Source organism: Xyrauchen texanus, chromosome 35 (genome assembly GCF_025860055.1).
Source record: "Xyrauchen texanus isolate HMW12.3.18 chromosome 35, RBS_HiC_50CHRs, whole genome shotgun sequence".
Lineage (NCBI taxonomy): Eukaryota > Metazoa > Chordata > Actinopteri > Cypriniformes > Catostomidae > Xyrauchen > Xyrauchen texanus.
In genome coordinates, this window is record NC_068310.1 from 24,606,909 (window position 1) to 24,633,152 (window position 26,244).

The window sequence follows — 26,244 nt, forward strand, 5'->3', positions numbered from 1 at the left end:
TGCTGTGTTCGCGTCATTTTAATGACGATTGCTTTACGAACATGAATGCTTTCAAGTGTGGATTCGCGAGCCGGTTGATACTGAAGGAAGGTTCAGTACCAAGTTTATTTGGATCAGCTTCCTCCTCCGAATCACAACCTTTAAGTATTATTAATAATTGCTGCTTTTATGTGTTTTTTAGCATGCTTAATAAGTATTTGTGTGTGTTGTGTAAGTTACGCTCAGCGCAGCTTCTAGGTCTCCAATGTCAATTTTTTTGAAATATGTGAAATGTTTGTCGATGTTATTGGAGTTGTCATAAAGAATAGAGCAATAACTTGTTGTAATGCAGTGCTTTATCAATATGTTTATGCGTTGGGCTAACGCAAACAATAACTGATTGGGTGTTTACCACCGAACTTTGGGCTATGATCGCTAACATAAATCAACTCAAATTCCTTCTCTGATTTTGATTATTTTACTACAAAGCGGTGATGGGCGTTCCGTTTCCGACAATCTCTGCACAGAGTATACCAATCACAACTGACTGGGTCATCTGACCAATCACCGCAGATTAGCGTCACGCAAAGGAGGGGTTTGGAAAAATGAGTCGTTGAACGAATCATTTGGGAGTTGGTGAGCAAATCAGGTAAACATAAATGCATATTATAAGACAACAAAAGTGTTTCTTGTCATTGCATGCATGTAAAACTGTTGTTGGGGACTCCCAAAACAATATTAGGAACATTTTAAATGCCATAATAGGTGCCCTTTAACCGATTGAATGGGAATTAGCTGTCAGCCACAAAGTAGGTGGATCTCCAGGTCACACCTACCGATAACATGGACCAATGGCAGTAAGATGAATTGCAGCCAGTAAGAAGTTTAACTAAAAAGTTACAAACTGTTTTTAAAACCACCGAAATGAACTCAAAAAGATTTTGTTCTAAATTACGTCACACACTTTTGTTCTTTGATTTTGTTGAAAGTGTGCAGGGGTCTTAATGAGTCATTGTAAAGGAGAAACATGAGGTGCTTAGTGTATGACTTGCATGTGACAATGAGAAAATATATAGACAAATTTTTTTTTTATGAAATTAGTCAATACATTTTCAAAAGAAGTAATCTGAATGCCATTTAGTAATTAGTCATCACTAGTGGATTACATTTTGAGACTGTAAATAGGAGACAAAAATATATGTACAGACTTAAAAGTGATCAGAAATACTCTATTTGCCATTGCAAGAACACGAGACAACACCACAATACAATAGAAAATCAGTAAGAATTATTAATGTAATTAGTAGTAAAATAAGTAGCTAAGTATGTGGACAGACCAGTGATTTAACTACTAAATGGCTTATTGTTTGACGATAACATATGCCTAAATGTAGGCTGAATGTTAACAATGGCATGTTGCAGGACACAACATAATTGTATTGCTCTGTTGCCATTTTATTGAGTGGTAAGGTAGAGCAAGGAACGAAAATGGTGGGAACAGGGTTGGGAAATGATGTGAGTCAGACTCAAACTCTCTTTGGCTCAACTTTCAAACTCATACAAACAAATTAAAAAATACAAATAGTCGAACTTAATGCCTATTTTCCTCTGTTGGGACACCAACTGTATGTTGACTAAAAATGACCTTAGGTTGGTTACAAGGTGGGCCTATAGTTACAAAATGGCTGAGAAAAGTTATTTCTGAAAATATCTTGTATCATTTGTTTGCAGGTGCCAATTGGTTTGATGTTTTGTGGTCTATGCAATTAATTAATTTATTTATTTTTTACAGTAAATGTTGCTTAAGTGTCCAAATAATTGTTTAGTGCCCCTCTATCCACTGTTTTGCACTAATGCATACTAACTGAGCATCACTGAGTCCAACATCTGTAAGCATCTGGGCATCTTGAAAAACACCACTGTTTATCTTGCTGTCGGAGAATGAGATTACATTGTCTCTGAGGCTGGTGTGAGAGCTAAATATCTTCTCCCCCGCTGCACTGGCTGCAGAACAGCATCTCCAGCTCCTGAATGCGGAGCAGAGGAAAATGGAGCCTGATTGAATGTTAGAGCAGGTGAAAGAAAGGCAGCAGCAGCGGCGACAGAGGCAGCGGGAGGGTGTGCTCTTATGAGCTGAACTCCACTGCTGCAGTCCGTGCATCAATTTTGTACAGGCGTTGAGTGCAGTGCGTTGCAACCGTTAGGGCCGAGACTTCCCTCATACTGTTGACTATAGAGAGCTGCTCGCGACGGCCACAGAGTGATGGGGGCAGATTTGCGCTGTCTCTATAGGCATGTCCGATTCTAGTGCAGCGCTGCTCAGCTTCAAGGTAGGGATAGTTAACCCTCTTTCGTTTTTTCTTTCTTTCTTCCTCCCTCTCACTCTCTGCACTTTATTTCTGTCACTCTTCCTCTCTTCACGCTCGCTCTTTTATTGCCCGCTCACTGGTTCTCTCTCAATCCCTCTCTATTATATTTTCACTCCGTGTGATTTTGTAATCAATCTGTGCTGCTTTGGTCGAGTGAATGAATTTTGCATGCATTCTGCCTTGGTCATAGTCTATTAATATCCTCATGTAAGGCTTTTTATATAAATAAATTATTTTCAGTCAGATGCACGCCTTTGCGTCCGTACTGTATGTGAATGAGCATGGACTCATTAAATGCGTTTAGTTGCATTGATTGTTTAATCGATACAGAAAGCATGTTATTGCCTTATTAAGTTAGCCTTTTTTGAGACGAGTTCACCCACACGTACAGTGTAAAAAGTGAAAGTGTGCAGTTGTTACGTTAAGGGACTATTTCTACCTGATCTAACCCTTAAGTCTCCTTGGTATAACCTAATTTATTCAGGTAGATTCAGGTATGTTAAATAATTATTTGACTTGAACAAAACCAGTTAATTCAACTCTAAGATTTCATTTAATATTTTTTGTTTTTATTTTAGTTTTTAAGGTCAAGGGCCATCACTGGGGTGGGAGCTTCCCAAAACTGGACAGTTTTTGTACCTGGCAAAATTATACCATTTGAACAGATCTGTCAGCCATTTGTCTTTTACCTCAGTGTAAAAATTTGTTTTTCACTGTAAAAAGTAAAAGTATGTTGTTGTTACCTTAATGAGCTGTTGTTACCTATTTCTGCTTTACCTAACAAAACGTTTGCTTGTGTAATCTAAACCAGTGGTTTTCAAAGTGTGGGGCATGCCTCCTCAGGGGGGCATTAACCTATGTCAGGGGAGGCATGGAGAGTGGTAAAATTTTTATTAAATAATTTATATATATATATCTATCAAGAACCTTTGTGAAGATTATCTGATATTTGACAAGCCCGCCAATAAAGCAGATGTGACGTATAAGTCTGTAATTACAATGGAGCGTTTTCTGAGACCACCATATTCTAATCCTTCAGTTTCAGGGGTCAAACCCAAAAGATGATGATATGATGAGCAGTATTTAAGTTAAGGATTTACATGGACAGGATCAATTGATGCAAAACGACCTTTGTGTCGTTTGTCAGGAGATTTTAGCTAATGACAGCATGCAACCTGCTAAAATCTGCAGAAACCTTGACACCAAACATGCTGAGGTAGTTTTTCCAAAGAAAAATCGTGTACCATTATGTCACCATCGTGTATATTATGCCACATGGGAGGCCCACTGTCTCTGACTTTGAAAATCCCTGATCTAAACCATTTACACTGAAAAAAATATTAACCTAAAAATTAGCTTCATGTGGTAACATCAGTATTAACTGGATTTATTCAAGTAAAAATAATTTTATGCCACTGAATCAACACTTAATCATACATTAAGTTACACCAAAAAAATAAACAAATAAAAATAGGATTAGATCAGTAGAAATAGTTCCTTAATGTAACAAATGCAGGTTACAACGGCAACTTTTACACTATAGAATGATACTAAATCATATTTTTGACTTGAATAAAATCAGTTTATTTATTTATTGTTACCACATAAAGCACATTTTTAAGATAACTATAACCACCCTATCCTCCTCTGTCTATGTTCACAGAGCGCATATGTAAACACGTTCAGCGGGAGATACTGTATATACACAGAGATGGTGCGCAACAGCGAAATCCTTCCATGTAGTGCATGGTCATAGAGTAATAACATTCCGCCTGTCATGTATTACCCTGTCGTGTTTCACCTTGCTCCTTAGTTTTCACTTTTGTCCGTTATTTAATTCCATAGTCTCCTTGTTAGCGTTCGTGTTCACTGTCATTGTTCTCACCTGTGTCTTGTTTGTAATTATCCTGCCTCGTGTGCATATTAACCCTGTTTGCCTTCCACTCTCTGTCGTTTGTTGAATGTTGATGTTCGCTCCCATGCCCGTGTTTCCAGTGTTCCAGCGTTTTTGTGTTTTGCTTTCATTTTACCCATCGTGGTTGTTTTGTTTGCTCCTATTGTGTCTGTTCATCAATAAACCCGCATTTGGATCCTCAACCTTTGTCTGCCTTCGTCCGCATTCGTAACAGAACAAACGACCAACAAACATGGATCCAGCGGTTCTAAAAGCGAACTGTCAGCTGCTTAGCCTCATGCAGGGAAACCGTCCGGTGGAAGACCACATCCGCGATTTTCTCGCGATTGCGGGTGCCACCGACTTCCCTGATTCCTCCCTGGTCGTATTCTTCCGGGCTAACCTGAACAGTGCGCTCAAGGAGTGGTTGCCACCGGCAACGCGCAGCTGGACGCTCCGCGCGTCCGTGGAGGAGACCCTACTGGCCTGCGGTTCCTCTTTCACCGTGGACATCGTCGAGGACAACCCCGTAGCTCCTCCCATAGTGGTAACCCTCCATTCGCCCGTGGTTCGTCCCTTTGCGTCTGCCAGCGAGCCAACCTTCGTGCCTGCCGTGATCAGAGAGCCAATGCTGCCAGCTTCGTCCGCCCGGAGGAGGAGGAGAAGAAAGGCTTCCGCTCCCCAGTTCACGCCTTCTACGGTCTGCGAGCCAGAGCACACGCATGTCACTGTGAGCAAGCCAGAGCCCACGCATGCTACGGTGAGCGAGCCTGAGCCCTCGACTGTCCCCAAGCCAGCGCCTGTAGCCTCTGATGTCAGTGAGCCAGCGCCTGTAGCCTCCGATGTCAGTGAGCCAGCGCCTGTAGCCTCGACCGTCCCTGAGCCAGCGCCTGTAGCCTCGACCGTCCCTGCGCCAGCAGCCATGACCATCCAAGAGCCAACGCTTCCCGAGCTTTCCAGAGCTCCGCCTCCCGAGCTTTCCAGAGCTCCGCCTCTCAAGTCTCTCGAGCCTCCCAGGGCTCCGCCTCCCGAGCTTTCCAGAGCTCTGCCTCCCGAGCTTTCCAGAGCTCTGCCTCCCGTGCTTTCCAGAGCTCCGCCTCCCGTGCTTTCCAGAGCTCTGCCTCCCGAGCTTTCCAGAGCTCCGCCTCCCGAGCCTTCCAGGCCTCCGCCCCTCGAGCACCCTGAGTCTCTCGAGCCTCCTACGGCGCCACCTTCCTCGGCGCCACCTTCCTTGGCTCCGCCGCCCGAGCCTCCTACGGCTCCGCCTCCCGAGCCTTCCAGGTCTCCGCCTCTAGAACCTCCTACGGTACCACCTCCATCGGCTCCACCTCCAGAGCCTTCCAGGTCTCCGCCTCTAGAGCCTCCTACGGCACCTACTTCCACGCCTCCGCCTGCAACGGCTCCACCTCCCACGGTTCGGCCTCCTGAACCTGTCCTTGCCCTGTGGCCAGCTCCCAGGCCTCCTGACCCGGTCCCTGTCCTGTGGCCTCTTCCCAGGCCCCCTGACCCAGTCCCTGTCCAGTGGCCTCCTCCCAGGCCTCCTGACCCGGTCCCTGTCCTGTGGCCAGCTCCCAGGCCACCTGACCCAGTCCCCGTCTTGTGCTCCCCTTGGACTGTCTGTCTGCCCCTTGTGCCCCTGTGGACTGCTCGCCTGCCCTCTGTGCCCCCTTGGACTGTCTGTCTGCCCCTTGTGCCCCCTTGGACTGCCTGTCTGCCCTCTGTGCCCCCCTTGGTCTACCTATCTGCCCCTTGTCCCCCCCTGGATTGTCTGGTGTCCCCTTGTGCCCTCCGTGGTCTGCCAGACCCCCCCCCCTCATTCCTTGGATGATTCTGTTTTGTGTTTTTTTTTTTTTTTTTGTATCTTTGTTTTTAGGATCATCTGGGATCCGATCCTTTGAGGGGGCTATGTCATGTATTACCCTGTCGTGTTTCACCTTGCTCCTTAGTTTTCACTTTTGTCCGTTATTTAATTCCATAGTCTCCTTGTTAGCGTTCGTGTTCACTGTCATTGTTCTCACCTGTGTCTTGTTTGTAATTATCCTGCCTCGTGTGCATATTAACCCTGTTTGCCTTCCACTCTCTGTCATTTGTTGAATGTTGATGTTCGCTCCCATGCCCGTGTTTCCAGTGTTCCAGCGTTTTTGTGTTTTGCTTTCATTTTACCCATCGTGGTTGTTTTGTTTGCTCCTGTTGTGTCTGTTCATCAATAAACCCGCATTTGGATCCTCAACCTTTGTCTGCCTTCGTCCGCATTCGTAACACCGCCCAACCACCCCTGCAAAAGAAATATATATATATATATATATAATCTCAGCAAAAAAGAAACGTCCTCTTACTTTCAACTGCTTATATTTTCAGCAAACTTAACATGTGTAAATATTTGTATGAATATAAAAAGATTCAACAACAAAGACATAAACTGAACAAGTTTCACAGACATGTGACTAACAGAAGTGGAATGTGTTCCTGAACAAAGGGGGTGTCAAGATCAATAGTAACAGTCAGTATTTAGTGTGGCCATCTGCTGCATTAAGTACTGCAGTGCATCTCCTCCTCATGGACTGCACTAGATTTGCCAGTTCTTGCTGTGAGATGTTACACCACTCTTCCACCATGGCACTTGCAAGTTCCTGGACATTTCTGGGGGGAATGGCCTTATCCCTGACCCTCCGATCCAACATGTTCCAGACATGCTCAATGGAATTGAGATCTGGGCTCTTCACTGGCCATGGCAGAACACTGACATTCCTGTGTTGCAGGAAATCATGTAGCAGTATGGCTGGTGGCATTGTCATGCATGTCAAAATGAGCCTGCAGGAAAGGTACCACATGAGGGAGGAGGATGTCTTCTCTGTAATGCACAGCTTTGAGATTGCCTGCAATGACAACAAGCTCTGTCCGATGATGCTGTGACACCCTGTCCCAGACCATGACGGACCCTCCACTTCCAAATCGATCCCGCTCCAGAGTACAGGCCTCGGTGTAACACTCATTCCTTTGATGAATAACGTGAGTCCGACCATCACCCCTGGTGAGACAAAACCGCGACTCGTCAGTGAAGAGCACTTTTTGCCAGTCCTGTCTGTTCCAGCGAAGGTGGGTTTGTGCCCATAGGCGACGTTGTTGCCGGTGATGTCTGGTAAGGACCTGCCTTGTAAAAGGCCTATAAGTCCTCAGTCCAGCCTCTATCAGACTATTGCGGACAGTCTGAGCACTGATGGAGGGATTGTGCGTTCCTGGTGTAACTCGGGTAGTTGTTGTTGTCATCCTCTACCTGTCCCGCAGATGTACTGATCCTGTGCAGGTGTTGTTACACATGGTCTGCCACTGCAAGGATGATCAGCTGTCCTTCCTGTCTCCCTGTAGCGCTGTTTTAGGCATCTCACAGTACGGACATTGCAATTTATTGCCATGGCCACATCTGCAGTCCTCATGCCTCCATGCAGTATGCCTAAAGCACATTCACACAGATGAGCAGGGACCCTGGGCATCTTTATTTGGTGTATTTCGGAGTTAGTAGAAAGGTCTCTTTAGTGTCCTAAGTTTTTATAACTGTGACCTTAATTGCCTATTGTATGTAAGCTGTTAGTGTCTTAACGATTGTTCCACAGGTGTATGTTCATTAATAGTTTATAGTTCATTGAACAAGCATGGAAAACTTTGTTTAAACTCTTTACAATAAAGATCTGTAAAGTCATTTGAATTTTTACAAAATTATCTTTAAAATACAGTGTCCTGAAAATAGGAAATTTTTTTTGTTGTTGCTGAAGGTGATATATATATATATATATATCACCTTTCGTATCCTGTATAAGTGCTTGCGAAAAAGACGTGGCAAGATCAAAAGTGAGGATGTCAGACACGAACTCCACCTTATAAAAGTTAACCAAATACAACCATTACAAATAGACATTTATTGACAAACAGCTGCAAATGTGATAGTTACTAAAAAAGTGATACTGTTTTGTTTTATTTATACTAACTTTTGGGGGGGAAAGGGGGTAGTTAAATTGGGGTTGCGGTAGCTTACCTTGGTGCCCCCTAAAAAAAAATAGGTGCATAACACCCCTGGTTAAAGGCACCTAATATAAAGTGGTCCCTTGGGCTTTATTATTTATGCTAACCAGTCAGCATAGCTCATTCCTTTCTGATATTGTTAATATTGTTGTAAAAGCATGCACAATCTGTACCATTGCATCTCTTTATTTCATCTTAGGTCTGCATTTGTGCTTGAATAATGCATGTAGCTGCTTCTTGTGGACTCCCACCCAGACCTATCTGCACTCTCCTCACCAAAATCAGGTTCACTCCTTCTGAACGTTATCTCCATGCTGTTTGTTTCAAACATTGCAGTAGGCATTCAGGATACTGCAAATCAGTTTCTGACAACATGAATGAAAATGGGGCATGATATGGTTTGAAGTAAGAAAATGAATGACCGTTATCTATCAAGCCCTGTGGAGGTTGATTGATTTGACGCCATCTGTTGGCTGTAGACTGCTATAGAATGCGTTGCACAACTAATTTTGAATATTAATGTTGGCAGCCTTGTATTTAAATTCAATAAGTTCCTCCAGCAGTGCACAGCACTTGAATGAAAATGCAATGCCTTTATACACTAGTAAATTGATTGCTGAAAATTGTGTTTAGGGTTGCTAAATATGAAAGGTGTTCCAAAAGTCTGATATCACATTGAAAATCTTAACACTTTATCTTAATATTTAGTTAATTCGTTTAGATAATAGAGAGAAATAGTGAATTCTACCTCGAACTAACATGTCGTGGTGAGTCTTGAGGATAATCACTGGACCATGGCCACTGCGGCATCAAGCAGAGCAAAAGTGAAACCTTTTCGCATGTGTACTTGTGGGGCCATGATTTCGTCCAAGGACTCACACCTCCTGTGTATCGCTTGCCTGGGGGTAAAACATGCACAGACAGCTTTGGCTAACCCTGAGTGCTGCCCACACTGGGCTAGATTACTGTTAAGGGTTTGTGAAAGGCGAGTGTGAGTCTTGGCTTGCGAGAAAATTAGATCCTTATCTTTACCCGCTCCCTGTGGAAAAGGAACCCTCAAAACCTTAGTCCAGTAGTTGGGGGACATTATGGAGGAGGCCTTGCCGAACCTCCCTCCTCTTTTCAATGTCTCCGTCGAGGAGAGATGAGAAGAAGAGGATAACGATGTAAGTGATCGCCTTCTCGAGGATGATGAGAAGGACCTGATAAATAATTCATTCCTGCCATTCCGGTATGCATAGCAGAGATGAAAAGGTTTTGGGATAAATCCGACTTCCATCTTCTTAAAATAACCTGCCTACCAAGCATCACGCCGGCCAGAACCCAATTTTTTATGTGTTTATCCCCCATATTGATGACCACCCCATCGCTCAAAATACAGAGTCTGGGGTAAAATGAAATTTGAGTGCCCAAAACGTCACAAATAAAACACTGAAACTTCAACCAAAATTCTTGGGCCATCTTAACGCTATCACACGCATCGGGGAAAGCGTTCTTTCCCAATTCCTATTCTTTCAGGGGGGGAAGACCCTGCGGAGACCACACCTGCCAGGCTGGGGGAGGTAAAGAGTGGTGAAATACATCACATGGGATTTTAGGTTGCATGTGGAGAATGGCGCGGTGGTAGATCTTACCTCATTGGGAGGGAGGAGTTGCTACAAACACGGCGACTGGGGGGCAGTGAGGACTGCCCAAGGGAGACGCGGGTCCGATTGCCAGGGGACCGTACCGCGGAAAATACATACAGGGGGAAAAGTCCACACGGGGGCCCAACCTGTGGAGCACCTAGTGTGATAGGGAATGCCTCTGTTTGGAGACAGTGTTCCCTTTCCGCTGTCCACTAAAGCAGACAAAGAGCTGCTCAGAACGCTCATTGTGGGCCACCACAATGACTTGTTCCTCGTCCTCCCTGACCTTGCATAGCACCTGTGCAAGAAGGCTCACTGGGGGAAATGCATACTTGTGCAGCTCCCTGGACCAGCTGTGTGCCAGCGCGTCTGTCCTGAGGGGAGCCTCCGTTCGGTAGTACCAGTCGGGCAGTGGAAGGTCTCTCGGGAGGTGAACACGGATACCATCACAGTGCTGTCTGACAGTAACAGTGCCGGGACTGTTGAGGTGTGGCACCGGGATGCTGTGAGAAAGGCATTTGTGGGCCAGGTGACCCAGAGAAAGAGGAAATTTCTCCTTTATTGAGAATGTGGTACCATAGCCAGAAGGGGGTGCGACAAAGAAAACAAACCGAACTAAGGATTCTCCTCCCAGCCCTCCACCGCGGGACGGTCGCCAAATCGCCAGGCTGGGGGAGGTAAAGAGTGGTGAAATACATCACATGGGATTTTAGGTTGCATGTGGAGAATGGCGCGGTGGTAGAACTTACCTCATTGGGAGGGAGGAGTTGCTACAAACACGGCGACTGGGGGGCAGTGAGGACTGCCCAAGGGAGACGCGGGTCCGATTGCCAGGGGACCGTACCGCGGAAAATACATACAGGGGGAAAAGTCCACACGGGGGCCCAACCTGTGGAGCACCTAGTGTGATAGGCCAATGCTATGGCATCAACCACCCAGTGGGAATGCCTCTGTTTGGAGACAGTGTTCCCTTTCCGCTGTCCACTAAAGCAGACAAAGAGCTGCTCAGAACGTCTAAAGCTCTGCGTGCAGTCCAAATAGATAATCAAAGCATGTATCGGACACAGCAACAAAGGGGCTGGCTCTGCCTCTTCTCGGGGCAGCGCTTGCAGGTTCACCACCTGGTCTCTGAAGGGAGGTTTAGGAACCTTGGGCACATAGCCCGGTCACGATCTTAGGATGACATGAGTGTCTGCCGGACCGAACTCTAGGCAGGTGTCGCTGATAGAGAACGCTTGCAGGTCGCTTGATGGAGGCGAGCGCGATCAGGAGGGCTGTCTTCAGGGAGAGGCCCTTGAGTTCAACTGATTCTAGCGGCTCGAAGGGGGGTCTCTGAAGACCCAAGAGGACCACTGAGAGATCCCAGGTGGAAACAGGCCGGGAAGGGTTCAACCACCGGGTGCCTCTAAGGAACCTTATAACCAAGTCGTGCTTACCCAAAGACTTGCCGTCTACTGCGTCGTGGTGGGCCGCAATAGCAGCTACATACACCTTCAATGTGGAGGGGGACAGCCTCCCCTCCAACATCTCCTGCAGAAATGAAAGCCGACTGCGGTGACCCGACTGTGCACATCTGTGGGTCTTCAGACTGGGAAGAACACCAATTCGCGAACAAGCATCACTTCAGGGCGTAAAGTTGCCTGGTAGAGGGAGCTCTGGCTTGGTTGATCGTGTCCACGACAGCAGGTGGTAGGCCAGCTAGATCTTCCGCATCCCGTCCAGTGTCCTGGCGTGGAGATTCCAGAGGTCTTGGCATGGATGCCAGAGGCTGCCCCTTCCCTGAGACAGAAGGTCCTTCCTCAGGGGAATTCGCCAGGGAGAGGCTGTTGCGAGGAGCACTAGATCCAAGAACCAAGTCCGAGAGGGCCAGTAGGGGGCCACCACAATGACTTGTTCCTCGTCCTCCCTGACCTTGCATAGCACCTGTGCAAGAAGGCTCACTGGGGGAAATGCATACTTGTGCAGCTCCCTGGACCAGCTGTGTGCCAGCGCGTCTGTCCTGAGGGGAGCCTCCGTTCGGTAGTACCAGTCGGGCAGTGGAAGGTCTCTCGGGAGGTGAACACGGATACCATCACAGTGCTGTCTGACAGTAACAGTGCCGGGACTGTTGAGGTGTGGCACCGGGATGCCGTGAGAAAGGCATTTGTGGGCCAGGTGACCCAGAGAAAGAGGAAATTTCTCCTTTATTGAGAATGTGGTACCATAGCCAGAAGGGGGTGTGACAAAGAAAACAAACCGAACTAAGGATTCTCCTCCCAGCCCTCCACCGCGGGACGGAGTGGTCTGCTTACCAGCTCCGGAGCAAACGTCTCGATCTCTGGGTCATCCATCTCAGGAACGCTTGGGAGCCTTCCGGGTCCTGGAGAGTGTTCGTAAGATGGGGAACGTATGCTTCCTGTGGGGCACTCAAAGCTGGGGCTGAGAGCTGGGCCCAGGTTGAGGTGGAGTTGCATGTTTTCTGGAAGCCGCAGGAGGATGCCCTCGGCAGGCAGACGGAGCACGGCCTGTGTTGGTGGCGTGACGGGCATGATATTAGAGATTGCCTCCGTCTGCTTTTTTCACCGCTGAGAACTGCTGGCCGATGTCCTCAATGGTGATGCCGAAGAGACCACACTGGAAGACAGGGGCGTTGAGGAAGCGTGCTTTGTCCACGTCCCGCATTTCGACCAGGTTCAGCCACAGATGTCGTTCCTGAACCATGAGGGTGGCCATTGCCTGCCCGAGGGTCCGCGCTGTGACCTTCGTGGCCCTGAGGGCGAGGGCGGTCACTGAGCGCAGTTCCTGCAACACGTTGGGTTCAGAACTTCCCAAGTGTAGATTTTTAAGTGCCTTTTTCTGGTGGACCTGCAGGAGGGCCATGGCATGCAAAGCAGAAGTGGCCTGTCCGGTGGCGCTGTAGGCTTTGGAGGTCAGTGACGACATCATCCTACAGGCCCTGGAGGGGAGCACTGGGCGATCCCGCCAGGTGGCGGCATTCTCAGGACATGGTGGTTCGCAACCGCTCTGTCCGCCTAGGGGGCTGCCGAGTACCCGTGGACCGCTCCGCCATCGGGCGTGGCTGTGAGCGGCGCCCAGACCCGAGGAACCAATCATCCAGCCGCGAAGGCTGTGGGGAGGATGGAGGGTTCCAGTCTAACCCCACGCTGATGGCAGCCCGGGCAAGCATGTCGGCCATCTGGGCGTCAGCCTATGACTGGGCATGCTGACCCGAGGGTGGCAGCTAAATCGAGTCTTCCGCGTCAGACACCTGAACACTCTCCAATGCAGCGGCGAGCTCATCATCCAGCTCAGGGGGCTCAAGAGGATAGGCAGGCTGGCCTTGAGGTGAGCTGCTGTCACCCCGAGCCCGGGCGGAAGTCAACGAGCCTGTCGGGGCGGGTGGTTTGTGGGGATTTACCCGGCGAAACCGAGCCCGCTGCCATCCCCAAATCGCCTCCATCGCCAGCCGGGTTGTCCTCAATCCTGTGGGAAGATGGAGCTACGCGGGGGGCAGCTGGAGTGGCGTTGCTTTTTAGGAAGGAAAGCCGTGACCGCAACGTTGCCATGGTAAGGTTCTTGCAGTGAGAACACGAACCATCCACAAACGCTGCCTCGGTGCGATCACAGCCCAGACACACAAGGCAGCGCCTGTGACCATCAGGAACGGAGAGAACTCGAACGCATCCAGGAACTACACGGGGCGGAAGGGCATATTTATAAAGACACTCCCTGAAAAGGACGTTCAACGCCGCTGTGTATTGCTCTTTTAGAGAATCAAACTCTTTTACAATATTCTCTTTTAGACAGCGCTGTCGAAGCACCCAGGGGCAAAGTTGCACTGCCATGCAGAGAAGGAGAAAGCCACTTATATGCGCCATAGATCCAACAGCATAAGCTCTTAGAGATGAGGTGAACAGTTTTGTGAATCGCAGCTCGCTGCTCACACAACCGGTAATTAGTCAGCATAAGATTCCAGTGGTTATATCAATGTCTTTAGAAGCGAATCGATAGGTTTGGGTGAGAAAAAGATCAATATTTAAGTCCATTTTTACTCAAATTGTAAAATTTGTTGGTGGGTGGTGTCCTATTACTTTTCCACATTATGTGATGTACAATTATTGCCTGGTGGATACTAAAATGAGCAAACTCTATCAAAAAATATTGAATTGTTTCTCACCCACACCTGTCATATCACTTCAGAACACATGGATTAAACCACTGGAATAATATGGATCACTTATACAATGCCTTTATGTGCTTTTTGGAGCGTCAAAATTGTGGCACCCATTCACTTGTATTGTATAGACATAGGCTACAGAGCTGAAATATTCTTCTAAAAATCATAAATTGTGTTTTGCAGAAGAAAGTCATACACATGAATGATGAGAGAATTTTCATTTTTGGGTGAACTATTTAATTCTTCTGTTAAAACTCATGCATTATTTGAGCTGTAAAGCTGTTTAAATTGCCATTTTTCAGTCATTTTAAGGTTTGTTGACGTTACATCATCATGGCAACGGAGTTTTCACAGAAGTACACAGAAAAGGTTATTAAGCAATTTCATCACTCTTTATTTCATGTTAACATATATCGTTTACGTCTTTTACGGCTATACTTTTGAAACATTGAGTATTTTAAAATAAAATAAAAATTGTCCCCCTTCACTTTCATTGTAAGTGCCTCACTGCACCCAAGATTTTTGCTTTTTTTTAAAGAAAAGGAGAGGCAGATCAAAATAAATTTTTGTAGTAATTAATATTATGCCACAAATGCTGGCGATTGAGTTTAACTTACGCATTGAACCCGGAATATTTCTTTAAGGTGATATTGTGAAGAATATTGTTTGACGATGCTTAGTTGCTTGCTGAAGACAAACACATTTTGAAACATGCAGACTTGTTTATAGTAAACTGTGATATTCCCAGCTGTTGGAGTCATCCTGCATTATTCTCTTTACATAAGCATTGTGCACAACCATTTCTGGGAATGGCAGATGGTTAGAATGTGTGTTGTAAGTGGAATATCAGATGAGGTGTTGTGGAAATACTCTTAGCGGATGAGGTTGCCTTGTATCGTGTATAACTCTATCGATCCAGGTACTAAGAGAAAAATTGCTTAGTCTGTCAGGTCATCTAAAATGACTAAGAGTTAATGTACACTGTGTGTGTATGGAATAGCCTACAAAATGTTTGTTTTTTTAGAGACATGTCCTTGCGAGTAGTGCAACACATTTCACATTATACTTTTTACTTTTTATGTATAAATAAATGACTTAATATTAGAAATATACAATCATGAATGGAGCTTCATAATCTCATAAAAATAATAAAAATAAAGTGATAGTGTCATTTTTTAAATCTTTTTAAACAGGTTGATGTTGTGGTTTATAGTAGTTTCAGATGATGTGTTGGTGTGGTTGCCAGGGGTGGACTGGGAAGAGAAATCGGCCTGGGATTTTTACAATGTGTGTCACATTTTGAGTAGGGTTGGGGTGGGGGGGTCGCTGCCCCCTTCTGCATATCGCTGCCCCCTTCGGCATATCGCGGCGGCTCGTTTCAGCTTAGTCCAGGTTCTCCCGATCGGCCCCAAAGTGCGTCGGCCCACCGGGAAAATGCCCGGTATGCCAGATTACCAATCCAGCCTTGGGGTTTGCCATGAAATACTTTTGGGAGATTTCGACAGTGTGACAAGCTTGCCATACTCTAAAATGATTAAAACAGCATTTTTAAAACTATTTAAAAACAGTAGCTATCAATTTGTTTTATAGTTATTATGCATGCATCTTTATGACCTAATAATAATTGAGAGACTACATGGAATATTTGTACTTTTATGAAATTCATTTGTCACACTGCAGGGTATTGATACATAAAATGAATGCATCAATTACCTAATCACAGTTATATCTGTTTTGTGTCATTATGGAGAACTCTGTTTCATGGTTACTTTTTGTGGATCTTATTTGTTTGTAAATGATCAGGGCAGTCTACCCCTTATTGATTACACAGTACCCCACTCATTCCTTCCTTTCCTTTATTCCTGATGACTCCAAGAGTTTGTTCAGGATTTCTCTGTGATGGAGATCCCTCCCCTACCAGGGCTGCCTTTTAATTAACATGTTCATTTATACGGGAGGTATATTTTTATCGCACATAAAAATCTTATCTTAGTCTGCTTAATTAGAATATGCTTTGTCTCCTCTGATGGTGGAAGCTGCAGACGCTTTCACCCTGTGGCTGCCTTTGATATTTAAATGATATCCTCACTGTAGACTGGATTTTTGGAGGGGAAAGAGAGAGGAAAAGGAGAGAGAGAGGAGCAGGTTTTAAGGTTGAGGGATGGGAGACATCTCTGTTAAATGTCCTCAACCCATAAATTCACAACAGTGGAAAGAGTGCTTTAATATTGTAGAAAATGAAATACAGAATTAAGTCCAATACTAATTGAGGAACGATCAAATGTAAGGCTTGCAATTGACCAATGCACATAAGATTTGCATTTGAAATGGTTTGGTTCTCTGCACATCTCTTTCTTATCATCTAATTACATTCTCCCTCTTTCTCTCTGTCCATTTTTTGTGTTTATTCAGAGTTCAGCTGATTCCTACACGGGTAGACCATCGGATTCCGACCTGTCCCTGGAGGAGGACAAGGAGGCGTCTCGGCGTGAGGCCGAGCGCCAGGCCTTGCAGCAGCTCGAGAGAGCCAAGGTGCACTTACTTAAACAGTCATGTAAGACACATCTTCAATTGCATTGTCTTGCATTGTTTCTGCTTTGTTTTTGCAGATCAAGCCTGTGGCATTTGCAGTGAGAACCAATGTCAGCTACTGCGGGGCTCTAGATGAAGACTGTCCGGTTCAGGGTACTGCTATCAACTTTGAAACCAAAGATTTTCTACATATAAAAGAGGTGTGATTTGTGCAATAACTGATGATTGTTAAGAGGAGGTTAGTTTATGTTTGGTATGGTAATGCATTGTAAACATTATCTCCTTGCATACAGAAATACAATAATGATTGGTGGATCGGGAGGCTAGTGAAGGAGGGGGCTGACATTGCCTTCATCCCCAGCCCTGTTAAACTGGAGGCCATGCGCATCAAGCAGGAACAGAAAGCTGCTCAGAGGTCGGACCTAAAATTACATCTCATTATTATGAATAGTCATTACTGAATGCTGTGCATTAAAGGAATAATTCACCCAAACATGAAAAGTCGATTCCACCCCAATGCCTTTCCAAACCTGCATGACTTTGTATTTTCTGTGGAACACAATAGGAGAAATGTTGGAGAGTGTACTGATTCTTTTCCATGCAGTTGAGGTGAATGGGGATTTGGGCTGTTGAGTTCCAAAATGTTATCAAAAAAATGGGGGAAGAGGAGGATTTTAAGTAAATAATGACTTAAATGTCAGTTAGATTGTCACATTAAGCTGTCGCATGGATTAAAAAGACTTGAAATATACAGCAAAATAAATATGGACCATTTTTATGATACATTTTTATAATTTTGGAACTCATTGGAGTCCCCATTCACTTTCATTATTTAAAAAACAGAGGCCAGTACTTTTTTTTTTACATTTCTCCATTTGTGTTCCATGGAAAAAGAGAGTTATACAGGTTTGGAATGGCATAGTTTATGATTAATCAAAGATGTTTGAATCAATTTCTGATGTGTTTATGCTGTAAAAAGGAAAATGGGAGGGAATGCGTCATCTGGGGGTTGGAGGTCAACTCCTCCTCCTGCAGGTGAGAGGTATTTAAATAATGTCATGTGTCGTGTCTTACTGCTATTAAGCCACAATACTCATAGATCACATATACTGTAGATGTGTAATCTTTCTACATTTCCCTTTAGGGCATAAATTGCTTGTACTTGTCATATTCAGCATGACACACAAAACTTTTAGGCTATAGTGAGGCTCTGAAAGTCTGAGACCACTAGTAAAAATGCTTCTATTTTGCTCTTTTTTTTCTCTTTTTTTAGTTTTTTTACAAGTTATATTATCAGCATAACAAACATAAATTCAGTAGCAAAATTAGCATGAATTTCAGAATTTCTTTGTATTTGAAATGTCCCCCTAATGACAGCATGCACTTGAGCTGGCATGGACTCCACAAGTTTGTGCAAAACATGATGATCGATGTTATACCAGGAAGTTTTGTCAATCTTTAGTGTGTCAATGGAACTGTACAAAGGAGAACATGTTCAGTGTAACACTTTTTGAGTAACCTTTTGCTAAATCTCAAAACTTTGTTTCCAGGTTTTAAATTTAATTTTGAATCCCACATTTTTGTGGTCTCAGCCTTTTGAACTCCACTGTACTGTATGTTTTGCCTGAAATTACAGGTTTGGTTTTACTAAATTTGCACACAAACAGCCACCTTATGTTTTTCTTAAACACTTTTCTCATGTTTTTAAAAAGCCAAACAGAAGCAAAAACAGGTAGGTGGCTCCACCCTCCCTCAAAAATGTACATGACATATTCACAGTTTGTGTCCAGCCTCTTTTTATATATATATATATATATTTATATATGCTTATGTTTGATTATTTCATGCACATGTAATACTGTATTCTTCATACTGTTGCTGGAGTTAAGTATGTACAATGTTGTGTGTGTGTGATGAGACCAAAGACTTTGCTAAATACTAAAGTAAACTCAACTCAACTTAGTAACCTGTAAGTGATTTCAATGTTCTGTTGAAATTGCTTCCCTTAGGGATACTTATTAGATGTGAGAGATGTTAGTTAAGTTTCAGAGTGTGTTAGACATAACTGTGTGTGTGTACACCACTGTATTACAGACAGAACATGTTCCACCCTATGATGTCGTTCCATCTATGAGGCCGGTTGTTTTGGTTGGCCCGTCACTTAAAGGCTATGAGGTAAAGTCTTTCAATTAAATTTTATTATCAATGCCCCCAACATTTTTATTAGGGCAAGTTTAATTTTTATTTATACAATCTATAGATTACAAAATTGTTTGGCATAATAATAGTTTTTTGAATTTTGTTTTATACAGTATATAGTTTTATTTTTGTATTTTATTAAATGTTTTGTTCTGTTGAATTTGATTATCATTGTATTTATCAGACATGTGATGTAGGAGGGACTGGGGCTATTTGTAACTGGGGCAAGTTGTCATGTTCTAAATTATATAAATTCACACAATTAAATTTTTACAATGTTTGTTGTTCAAAATAATGGTATGATATGTTTCGGCATCTTTTACAGTTTTTCTCTTTCATGAAGTTTGTGTTTTTGTGTTTTTCATAATGGTCCAACTTTGTATATTTATCTGAACCACCTATAATATGCTTTTTAATAATCGGTTCTATTGTGCCAACTTACCTCACTTTTGTTCAGTGAACTCTGTCAAGAAAAAATCTACCCTGATAAATATTCACTGAAGTGAAGTGTGTGTCAACTAGCCCCAGCCTCCCCCATACCTGTATGTGAATGCCTAGACAATGTAAGGTTCTATTTTGGTGTGTGAGAGGATTCATGCATGTAAATATTTATGTCCAGCTGTGGCATGGTGATCTAGACACATTTGTTAGCTCTTTAACTGAGACACCAGGGACCTGCTGCTTCTACTGCTGACTCTCCGCTCTATTTCTGGAGTCATTCATTTTTCACTCCTGTGTTTAAAAAAGCACATTACTTCATCCAAACCACATTATCCATTGGATAAGCATTGCTCATCTTTAAAATCACCCTTTAATTACTCAGACAACAAAATCACTGGCTGGATGATAACACTATTAATATATCAGGACCTAAATGATCACAGATTTAGCCCAGCATTAGTCAAAGATACAATGAGTGAATATGTTTTCCTCTTGTACAGGTGACAGATATGATGCAGAAAGCTCTGTTTGACTTCCTAAAACACAGGTTTGATGGAAGGTGAGTGCAGAGCCTGTTGGTTTTTAATTCGAGTTTGTTTAGATACCCATGGTTAAAGATTAAAAGAAGAAGCATTGCTCTTTTATCTCATTATGTGGTTTCTTGGCAGAATCTCTATTACACGGGTGACTGCAGATCTGTCTCTGGCCAAGAGGTCTGTACTGAATAAGAAAGCTATCATGGAGAGGTCTAACACACGCTCTACTCTCGGTAGGTGACATCATACAAGGATACATTTAAATGGATAGTTCAGCCCAAAATGAAAATTCTGTCATAATATACTCACCCTAATGTCATTCCAACCCACATGACATTCTTCAAAAAATATGTTAGTGAGGTGACTGAGGCTGTAAGTTCCTAAATTTGTTTTGTGTTCCATCGAAGAAAACAAAAGAGTCATATGTGTTTGGAATGGTGTGAGGCTGAGTAAATGATGACAGAATTAAATTGCTCATTAATATAGAGTAATAAAATATTTTTGGTCTGAAGGATATCATATAACCTTGATTGTTATTTCATATTATCTGTGATTTCATTATTAATGTGTTTTCAATTATCATCTTCCTTTCTCAGCAGAGGTACAGAGTGAGATTGAGAGAATATTTGAGCTGGCTAAAAGCCTTCAGCTGGTGGTCTTAGATGCAGATACGATAAACCACCCTGCACAGCTCCTCAAGACCTCCCTCGCTCCCATCATTGTCTATGTGAAAGTGTCCTCTCCAAAGGTACAACAGTCTTCAAGTCAATCAGTCAATAGGTTATTTTTGTGCTTTCAATTCTCTTTTCAATGAAATAGTGTGTCAGTGTCATTTTATCGGAAACAACCTAATACAGTTATATCAGTACAGTGTACTACAGTGTATAGGTTCGGTTGTCCCTAAATCATAGCTCCCACTGTTGCCCTCTCATTTTCTCACCGTTGCTCATTCTACCCCAGGTCCTTCAAAGACTCATTAAATCCAGAGGGAAATCTCAAAGTAAACATCTTAACGTGCAAATGATGGCTGGAGATAAACTATCACAGTGCCCACCAGTGAGTCCCAGTACTGCATACACGTTTAACTCTTGCTAATGTACATAGATTAAACCAATTTTGATTCTGTAGTTTGGCTCACACCCTGATATCAAGATACGAATTACAGAATCAAAGCTTTGGTTTAATCTATGTACAAATAGATAGATAGATAGATAGACAGACAGACAGACAGACAGACAGACAGACAGACAGACAGACAGACAGATAGATAGATAGATAGATAGATAGATAGATAGATAGATAGATAGATAGATAGATAGATAGATAGATAATGCTTAGAGAAATTGTTGTCAAAATTCTAAATACAATTCTTTTGTCTCTTATTGTTTCTCCCCCATATTATCCTGCATTAGGAAATGTTTGACATCATACTGGATGAGAATCAGTTAGAGGACGCCTGTGAACACCTGGCCGAGTATTTGGATATATACTGGCGTGCCACTCACCTACCAGGCTCTGCCCCGGTAAACCCTCTGGTGGAGCAAAATATAGTTACGCCACCTTCGGCCAACTCTAGCCAACAGGTACGTTTTTAATTGTTAACTGCATGGATTGAATATGTTGTAATGAAGCTCCATTAAATACACCGTCTTCCTTTCCCTCCAGTTCTCAGAAACGCAGGAGCTAATTGAATGAGCACTACCACAAATAAAGGGTAAGGGTTGGATTAATTGTCATCTGTGTCCGTCAGTTAAAGGGATAGTGTACTCAAAAATGAAATCTCTCTCAATTTTACCACTCTCATTCCATCCCAGATGTGCATGACTTTCTTTCTTCTGCAGAACACAATTTTTTTTGAAAAATATCTTAGCTCTTAAGGTCCATACAATGCAAGTGAATGGTGACCAGAACTTTGAAGGTCAATAAAGCAAATAAAGGCAGCATAAAAGTAATCCATTTGACTCCAGTGTTTAAAACCTAGGTGCTGTATGATAGGTTTGGGTGAGAAACAGATCGATATTTTGGTTCTTTGTAATATAAATGTATACTTTTGCCAGCACTCCTATGTGCATTGATGACATGAACGAATTCTTCTGGTTTTAGCGATTCACATTCTTTATACATATCACCACCTACTTGGCATGGAGGAGAAAGAAGAAAGGAATGGATAAAGCTAAGGAAAAGTATAAATAAATCATATTTGCACAACCGGCCACTAGGAGGCGATATACAAGAATGCTAATCGGCAAAAAGCAGAAGAGGAAGAACTCTCGTGAACATGCACAGGAGGGCTGTTTACACGTATATTTATAGGGGGAAAAAAGTTTAATATTGATCTGTTTCACACACACCTACCATATTATTTCAGAAGACACAGATTTAACCACTGGAGCTGTATGGATTACTTTTATGCTGCCTTTATATCCTTTTTGGAGCTACAAAATTCTGGCCACTATTCACCTGCATTGTATGGGCCTACAGAGCTCAGATATTCTTCTTAAAATCTTTGTTTGTGTTCAGCAGATGACAAAACTCATGCACATCTGGGATAGCAGATGTGGTCAGTAAATGATGAGAGAATTTTCATTTTTGGGTGAACTATCCCTTTAAGAAAATTATCGTTAAACCATAACCAATATTGTACAAAATAATATAGTTACATTTTTTTCAGTACCAAAATACTATTATAGGTCACCAAAAAAACAAATTCTGTCATCATTTAATAATCCTCATTGTTCTTTTCCTCCACACACATATTTCAGTCTATTTTTAAGATTAATACATTTCCATTGAATGACAAATTTCCGACTGTATTGATCAAACTGAATATTTAACTAGCCTAATATTTAACAACATGTACTTACTATGAATTAGGCTTAAATGTGAAGTATTTACTTAAACTTAAATAATTCACATTTATTTCCTAATTTACTATAATAATGTACATTATTTAAAGATTACTCAGTCTAGTTTAGTGGAAATGTGTTATACTATTGAAATGCATTAATATTATTAAAAAAAAATAAGTGCATGGAACACAAAAGGAGAAGTTTAACTGAATATCCTGGGTGCTCTTTTTGATACAATGAAAGTGATTGGGGACAGACACTGTCGAGGTGCAAAAACTATAACAAATTTAATGAAAGTAGTTGATATGAAATGTTCTTCTGAAGCCATAGCTGGTAGCTGGTATAATTAGGATATAGGGAAAAAAACAAAACAAATTTAAGTTGTTATTCAAATAAATATGAATCTTGTATCGTGTGGTAGCTCTCAAATCTCATATCCAAGACATTCTTCTTTATGTCTTCTAATATGTTCCATGGAAGAAAGAAAGTGAAACTGGTTTGGAACGACATAAGGGTGAGTAAATGATGACAAAATGTTAATTTTGGCTGATTATCCCTTAAATAACTGATGACCGTAAAGCTTGCCACGTTAAGCTACCCAGCCATAATATCAGATTTCTCTATTGCTCTTGTTGTAGAGTGGTCTGAGTGACAGAACATTCCAGAAAGCCCCCCAGACTAGGCCAGCTACTCACTGCCCCAGAATGAGATGGGGCTCAGATGGAGCCTGCCCCCCCACCCCCGCCTGAAAAGTGGAAGAACAGAGGAAAGGAGAATAAGATGAGTGTCAGCAAAGAAGTGGACCAATCCCTGCCTCACTGTAAAGGAGCCCTGACAGTGACGACACCTCCCACCCCTGTGCTAACACACGTCCCCTCTGTATCTCAGGGCCCTCTTTGTGCAGGCCTTCAGCCAGCACACGCATCCACATAATGCAATACACATCCTCAATTGGTCTGAATGTGCCTGCTGAGAGCCACACTGAGATCAACAGGGGTTTTCCCCAGCCACTTGGTGGTGCCGTCTGTCCGCCAGGTTATGCCAGCCTACCCCTCTCTGTCTCTGGGGTGAGGCTGGCACTGGCATCAGAGAGTCCATACCAAGTGCTCACAGAGAGGGACATCCCATGCAACCAACATCCTCTCACACAACTGCCAGTCAGCCCACTCAAATCCACCTCATGCATTGCTTTTAGTTCGTTTTCAAAGCTCACCATGACAACAGCTTTTGCACACTACACTGTGGTCAATTAAGCAATATTACACATCGATTATGCACGATTGCTAGTGTGATATTGCTTTTATCAGTACTATAAATAAGAAGTTAATGGACCCTTTTCACAGCTTTTTGAGGACTGAAACCTACATTTTAGACATGATATGGACTTTTATTTTGGCTTTTTTTCTGCTCTGCTAAAAAGAAAATTATTTTTTTTAATGAAGCCAAAGCAGGATCAACCGTTGTGTTGGTATGCTGCGAAAACTGACAGTGAATCGTCCCTGTGCTATATCAAATCAGCACTTTTGAGACACAGCTTACCCTATAAGATTAGACAACCATCACTAACATTATTAATATCATTTCAGTGTGATTAATAATAATTCAGCATGAGTAATAGTCCCAACACGCTTTATGTAGCACAACCCTCAAATGACTGTAATAACAGTGTAGTAAATCAGAGTTCAAAAGCAAACCTCATTGACAGTCTTTTCCTTTCCTGTTTGACATTTCTTGTGTCCTGTCATCTTATATTTATGTCAGCTAAAGTAAAGTAAATCAATTAATAAAAAAGGAAAAGGAGACCACATGAATGTTTCTACATCTTTTGCCTGGATTTTGAATTGCACTTAACAGCCTCACTACCTGTACATAATCTTATTTATACTCTCAACTCATTGTTCTGAATTACAGTGACCTCTACTGTTTATGTTTAAAACTACTAGTAACACATCATCTTAGCATCACCACATCAAACACCATCATTCTTTCTAAAACCTCTTTAAATACTCTGCTAAGTATCAATATATACCATTATTCTTTTTACACAAAGATATATGTGTAATGGTTGGATCATATTTGCACAATTAATATCAAATCACAAATAAACAATCCTTTCTATCTTAACCATCAATACTTATTTGCATGATAAGTGATGGTATTGCTGGCATATCTGCTTGCTGCTGTAACTGTTTAGTTTTTGCTTGCCGTTCTTCCATGGAGTAACAATGACGTTTCCAAATATTAGCACATAACAGGATGACCTATGTCTTATTTGCAAGACAATCTAAAAGATCACTGATTTTACTCTAGGCATTCATATACATGCAGTCTCATTGTACATTGAATCTAACCATGACTATGCATGACAAACTTGACAGCATTTGTAGGAATACACTGCACTGTAAACTGAATAGGTAAATGCAATGTGCATACATAGAAACTATCACAAACTGCTTGAGTATTTTCAGATTATACATTAAATCCATTTCCCTTGTCTATGTCCATATAATTGCACAAACAAATGACTAAATTACTTTCTGTTTGTTTAAAATGTACATATGTAATATTATTTACTTACATAGAACAAAAAAGTTATTTGGGACCATGCTGAATCTTTTGCCGCTTTGGCTTTACTGAAGTCACATTTTTGAACCACATGCAAGAGACACACACAAGCACAATCACTCGATCATAGTGATGGACTATAATGAGCTCTTCCCAATCAAAAATATGCTTGATATCTTTCCAGGTGATTTGTACATAGTCAAGAACTATATCTTAAGTATATTTTCAATGCTAATGGTTTATTTTATCAGATGTCTATGTTCTGTATATATCACAATTAACTGTACTGTATGCAACACTGGAGGAATGCAGAACACAATAGTTTGGACTCAAAAGGTCTATCACAATATAAAGGGGAATCAATTTGATTGCACTATTTTGGTTTTTTATAGTTTGGGAGTTTTCTTCTGATTTACAATGCAATAAATGCACAATGTAAGTGTGTAAACCCTCTTCCAATGGTTACTTTAACATATTGTACTAATGTGACAGCACTAAGTTCTGGTACATAAAAAAAACACATAAAATAAATGTATGCCCAATGACGAACAGAGGTACTTTGTGCTCTGGTGGATGGAAAAATAACTCAAATAAAAAATAATGGACAAAGCATGCTGGTGTTTTATTGTTGTTGTTGTTTTTCCTCTGTCACTATTGTGTCTTTCAATCTAACTTGAAAAAATTGATTTTTTTTAGAAGCCTATTTAACATTTGTGTTACCCTTGTCTTCATTATAGCCTAAATGATTAAAACATTACAAGCATTTAGAATTGTGTGTGGTTTTGATATTAATGTTCTGACAGCTGCTTTTGAAAGAAATTCCAAATGTCCACTAGAGGGCAGAGCTGGAACAATTGTTGTCAAATAAGAACTTTTAGAATCGAATCTTTTTCGCAAATCTTTGGTAGATCACACAACTGCAGAGCTGTAGCAGGGAAATCTGGGCCCCCTGATTGTATGTTGCTCTGGGCCCCTTTCCTATTAAAATAAAACAGTTTTGAATTTATAGTTTGCCCCCCCTGGACCGTTGGACCTAGAATCGGTACCACTTTTCACCGCACTAGCTACAGCCCTGCCTA

The 26,244-nt window shown here is 42.5% G+C and overlaps 1 protein-coding gene across 2 annotated transcripts; it reads left to right on the forward strand.

Moving 5' to 3' along the window:
- The first annotated feature begins 2,131 nt into the window (after positions 1 to 2,131).
- cacnb3b (calcium channel, voltage-dependent, beta 3b) lies at positions 2,132 to 23,327 on the forward strand. Of its 2 annotated transcripts, XM_052105214.1 has the most exons (15): positions 2,132 to 2,309; positions 16,456 to 16,575; positions 16,653 to 16,775; positions 16,869 to 16,990; positions 17,555 to 17,610; positions 18,288 to 18,307; positions 18,670 to 18,750; positions 19,716 to 19,774; positions 19,884 to 19,984; positions 20,348 to 20,499; positions 20,712 to 20,807; positions 21,164 to 21,334; positions 21,417 to 21,465; positions 23,085 to 23,114; positions 23,239 to 23,273. In XM_052105214.1, exons 1-13 carry the CDS (start codon positions 2,274 to 2,276, stop codon positions 21,444 to 21,446), a joined length of 1,167 nt encoding a protein of 388 aa, XP_051961174.1. In that variant the 5' UTR covers positions 2,132 to 2,273; the 3' UTR covers positions 21,447 to 21,465; positions 23,085 to 23,114; positions 23,239 to 23,273. The 2 variants fall into 2 exon arrangements, with proteins under 2 accessions (XP_051961174.1, XP_051961175.1); XM_052105215.1 differs by lacking the exon at positions 23,085 to 23,114 and having other exon boundaries at positions 23,239 to 23,327.
- The last annotated feature ends 2,917 nt before the right edge of the window (positions 23,328 to 26,244 follow it).

Excerpts from the sequence above, each read along its gene's own strand:
- cacnb3b (XM_052105215.1), top strand. The coding sequence starts at position 2,274 with ATGTCCGATTCTAGTGCAGCGCTGCTCAGCTTCAAG. Across the intron at positions 16,776-16,868 it reads ATTTTCTACATATAAAAGAG|AAATACAATAATGATTGGTG; the intron begins GTGTGATTTGTG and ends CCTTGCATACAG. Across the intron at positions 19,775-19,883 it reads AAACACAGGTTTGATGGAAG|AATCTCTATTACACGGGTGA; the intron begins GTGAGTGCAGAG and ends GTTTCTTGGCAG.